The following is a 3077-nucleotide window of genomic DNA, read 5'->3' as shown; positions in this document are numbered from 1 at the left end:
GTTCTCATTTACACTTTCGACAGCCACACTCATGACCCACGTATTGGTGTATAATTTTATGGATCTAACCCTACGAAATTGTGCCAAAATGGGGAAAAAACATGTTCACTTTCCTACTCCCCACTTAGGCCCCACTATTTTCCCCACGAAATGGTGTACAATTTGTCGGTACACTTAAGCCCACGAAGCCTATAAGTGTATTGGTCCACCTAAGTTTAAGTGTACCAATATGTGTACCACTATACTAATTTGAGGGGTTCACCACTAAATAGGTGGGCATTTACATTTTCCCACTTAAAAGTGGGCCAAAGTGGGGTTAAAATTTTTTACTGTGTACTTTATTTCAATTACTATATTTTACTATACTATACTTTATTTCATAGACTATTGGCTATAGTCTAACATTTGGTAGCAAAATGGGACATGCTGCTACTTTTTGTTTAAAGTCAGGGAAATCACGGAAAACCATTGATTTTTCCATTTTATTGCAAAATTTATCCTCTACCATCTGCCAAGCATTTCCAGAAGTAGACTAATATATCATTGACTACCACAAAAAAAAGAAAAAACGGAACGCAGTTTGTTAATATCACCAGTCGTACGCTTCACTTCTCAGCTACTTTCGCTTTACTACCCAGCTTCTGGATATATTGGGGATTCGGTGGAAGACATAACAAAATTCTCATTGATAATTAAAGTTAGTTTACAGTTAATACATATGAATATATGGTTACACATATATCTTATTTTTGCTACTTAGAAACCCAGTGTAAACCACAATTTCTGTCTTTTTTTGTTGAATCGTAAATTTAATTCAAATATTTCAATATAAAAAATTCAATATACAATAACAAGTAAAAGAAACATAATTAGCGAAATCCATTATGTAAAAACAAAGGCTACACTGTTAAAAATTCGACCCGCTTTTTGGGCATAAAAAATACCGAAAGTCAAGTCCGCGAGAATGGGTGTAAAAAACCCTTAAAAAATATTGAAGCTGAGACCAATCCTAAAATCGGGAATTTTTAAATTATAAAATCGGTATTTATGAGCCACTAAAATTGGGGTTGAAATTTTGCTATTACTGAAAAAAAAGACAAGTATCTGGTGGGCTTTGATCCCGAAACCTAATAATTTGGACATCCCATGTCAGACGCGTTGACCAATCAGCTATGATTCATATTTTAGGGGAGACCGGGGCTAGTTGGCCTGGTTTTTACACACCCTGTCTTACCACTTGTAATTTTTCCTGTAATGATAACATTTATGGCCTAGCTGATGCTTTGTTATCTTATCTAAATTGTAGCGTAAAAAAAAATGCTAATTTAGAAAAACGTTCTGCCCAAAAAACAGTTTTATTCGGACACTTTCAGCTGTTAACTTACCCCGTAAGTGGGGCAAGTTGCCCGTGAAGTCGGGGCAAGTTGGTCTTACATCTTTGCAGAGCACTTTGAACACACGTATGAATTTTCATCTTCTCCTCTGTCATCCACAAACGACTCGCACGCCCATAAGCAACATTTTTTAATTGTACAACGAATCCAATCTTCTTTAGTGGTCGAATAACGCCCTCCGCATTCTGGGAAAAATGATTCTTTTTTCTTGACTTCTTTTTTTCCCGCTTTGCTGGCTTGCTTTTCTTGAACTCATCAGCTTTAGAGTTAGAGGGCGGCTGTTCAGATAACACAATCTTCCTTGCGGCTTCTCGTAATTGTCAAAAAAGGCGTCGCAGTTGTGTTTGTTGAAAGATGATGTTCTTGCCAAGGAGGTAGCCTTGGGTTTCCTAATTGACAAAGTATTATGTCTCTTAAGAAATGAGCTAAACCAGTCAGGGCCAGCTAAGCATTTTGCAGTCCACGACAAGGGAATTTTGATGTTCATTTTGGTGGCCAATTGAAATGCTAGCTTCCTAACGTCCAGTGGTGACAATCCAAAATAAATATCTGCTGCTCGATGCAAATATTTCACTAGTATAGCCTCCTCCTCATCTGTGAAAACCTGCTCGACAAAATGTTTACACTCATTAGCCTAACTTACTATGCCTATAGCCTAAACTCAATGTATTTCTTACCTGACGAATCTTTGAATAACCATATTTTTGTTTACAGGGTAGCTCATTCTTATTCTTGTCTACGTATCTAGCAAGACTTCTTCTGGGAATCTGAAACATTTCTCCCACCTCAGTTATTCCTCTTCCTTCTGTAAGAACAACATCAATTGCTCTTTCGATAACCCCACTAGGCGGTTTTTCCCTGTCAGTTTTTCGTACACAGTTCCTCATCCTCGTGTAATACTAAAAAAACATAAGATTTTGACACACAAATAAACAAGGTCAGAAGCTAAAACAAAAGGCCAACTTGCCCCAAAAAAACAGTCAACCTACCCCATGGGTAGGGGTCATTGTTTTCTTTAAAATAATTTACTTAAAAATAAATTATATTGAATTTTAGAATTGACTGACCCTTAGCTAAAAGACTAAGGTATCTAAAGAAAAATTTCATTAACATCCACTACATACCTTATTTCTGAAAAAGAAAAATGCACGGAAAAAAAAAAGTTCGTGGCGAAGCGTATTAAAACGGTTTTTGCAGTACAACGTCAGCATTTAAGTGCAGACAAAATTAAAATTTTTTATAGACCATCTAGTGATATTAATTAACACTTCCGCTATCCTGAAAAACTCTACTTTTTAAGTGGCGTTAAATAATACGCAAAAGAGCGACTTACCCCTAAGCCAACTAGCCCCGGTCTCTCCAACTTATTGGTCATTTTGATTGTAAACTGAAAATTCTGGATTCTTGGTTTAAATATTAGTTTTTCACTGAAAACTAAAGTAAGTTACATTTAGAACATACGATTTACAAAAGTTACAACCTATCTACTAATCAGATACTAATTTTGCACAAATATCATACATAATCCGTAAAGTGGATTTTAAAATTGCAATTATCCGAATAGTTTTCTGCTTTTCGGAAAAGTATTCTGCTTTTCGGAACACGTTCTGCAAATAGGCGAGGGCTACCGATTTTAGATTATAGCCTTTCCGTTTAATAGGTCCAGTTAATGGACCATGGATC

The 3077-nt window shown here is 36.1% G+C and overlaps 1 protein-coding gene across 1 annotated transcript; it reads right to left on the bottom strand.

Moving 5' to 3' along the window:
• Nucleotides 1-1165: 1165 nt before the first annotated feature.
• LOC116923213 lies at nucleotides 1166-2288 on the bottom strand. The gene is made up of 2 exons (XM_032929681.2): nucleotides 2072-2288; nucleotides 1166-1998 (listed from the first exon to the last, which is right to left on the bottom strand). The coding sequence occupies exons 1-2, from the start codon at nucleotides 2279-2281 to the stop codon at nucleotides 1552-1554; spliced, it is 657 nt and encodes a 218-aa protein (XP_032785572.1). The 5' UTR covers nucleotides 2282-2288; the 3' UTR covers nucleotides 1166-1551.
• Between the last annotated feature and the right edge of the window lie 789 nt (nucleotides 2289-3077).

Source organism: Daphnia magna, unplaced genomic scaffold, assembly GCF_020631705.1.
Source record: "Daphnia magna isolate NIES unplaced genomic scaffold, ASM2063170v1.1 Dm_contigs021, whole genome shotgun sequence".
Lineage (NCBI taxonomy): Eukaryota > Metazoa > Arthropoda > Branchiopoda > Diplostraca > Daphniidae > Daphnia > Daphnia magna.
This window is presented reverse-complemented; position numbering and strand designations above follow the sequence as displayed.

Excerpts from the sequence above, each read along its gene's own strand:
- LOC116923213 (XM_032929681.2), bottom strand. The coding sequence starts at position 2,281 with ATGAGGAACTGTGTACGAAAAACTGACAGGGAAAAACCGCCTAGTGGG. Across the intron at positions 1,999-2,071 it reads GTTATTCAAAGATTCGTCAG|GTTTTCACAGATGAGGAGGA; the intron begins GTAAGAAATACA and ends TTTGTCGAGCAG.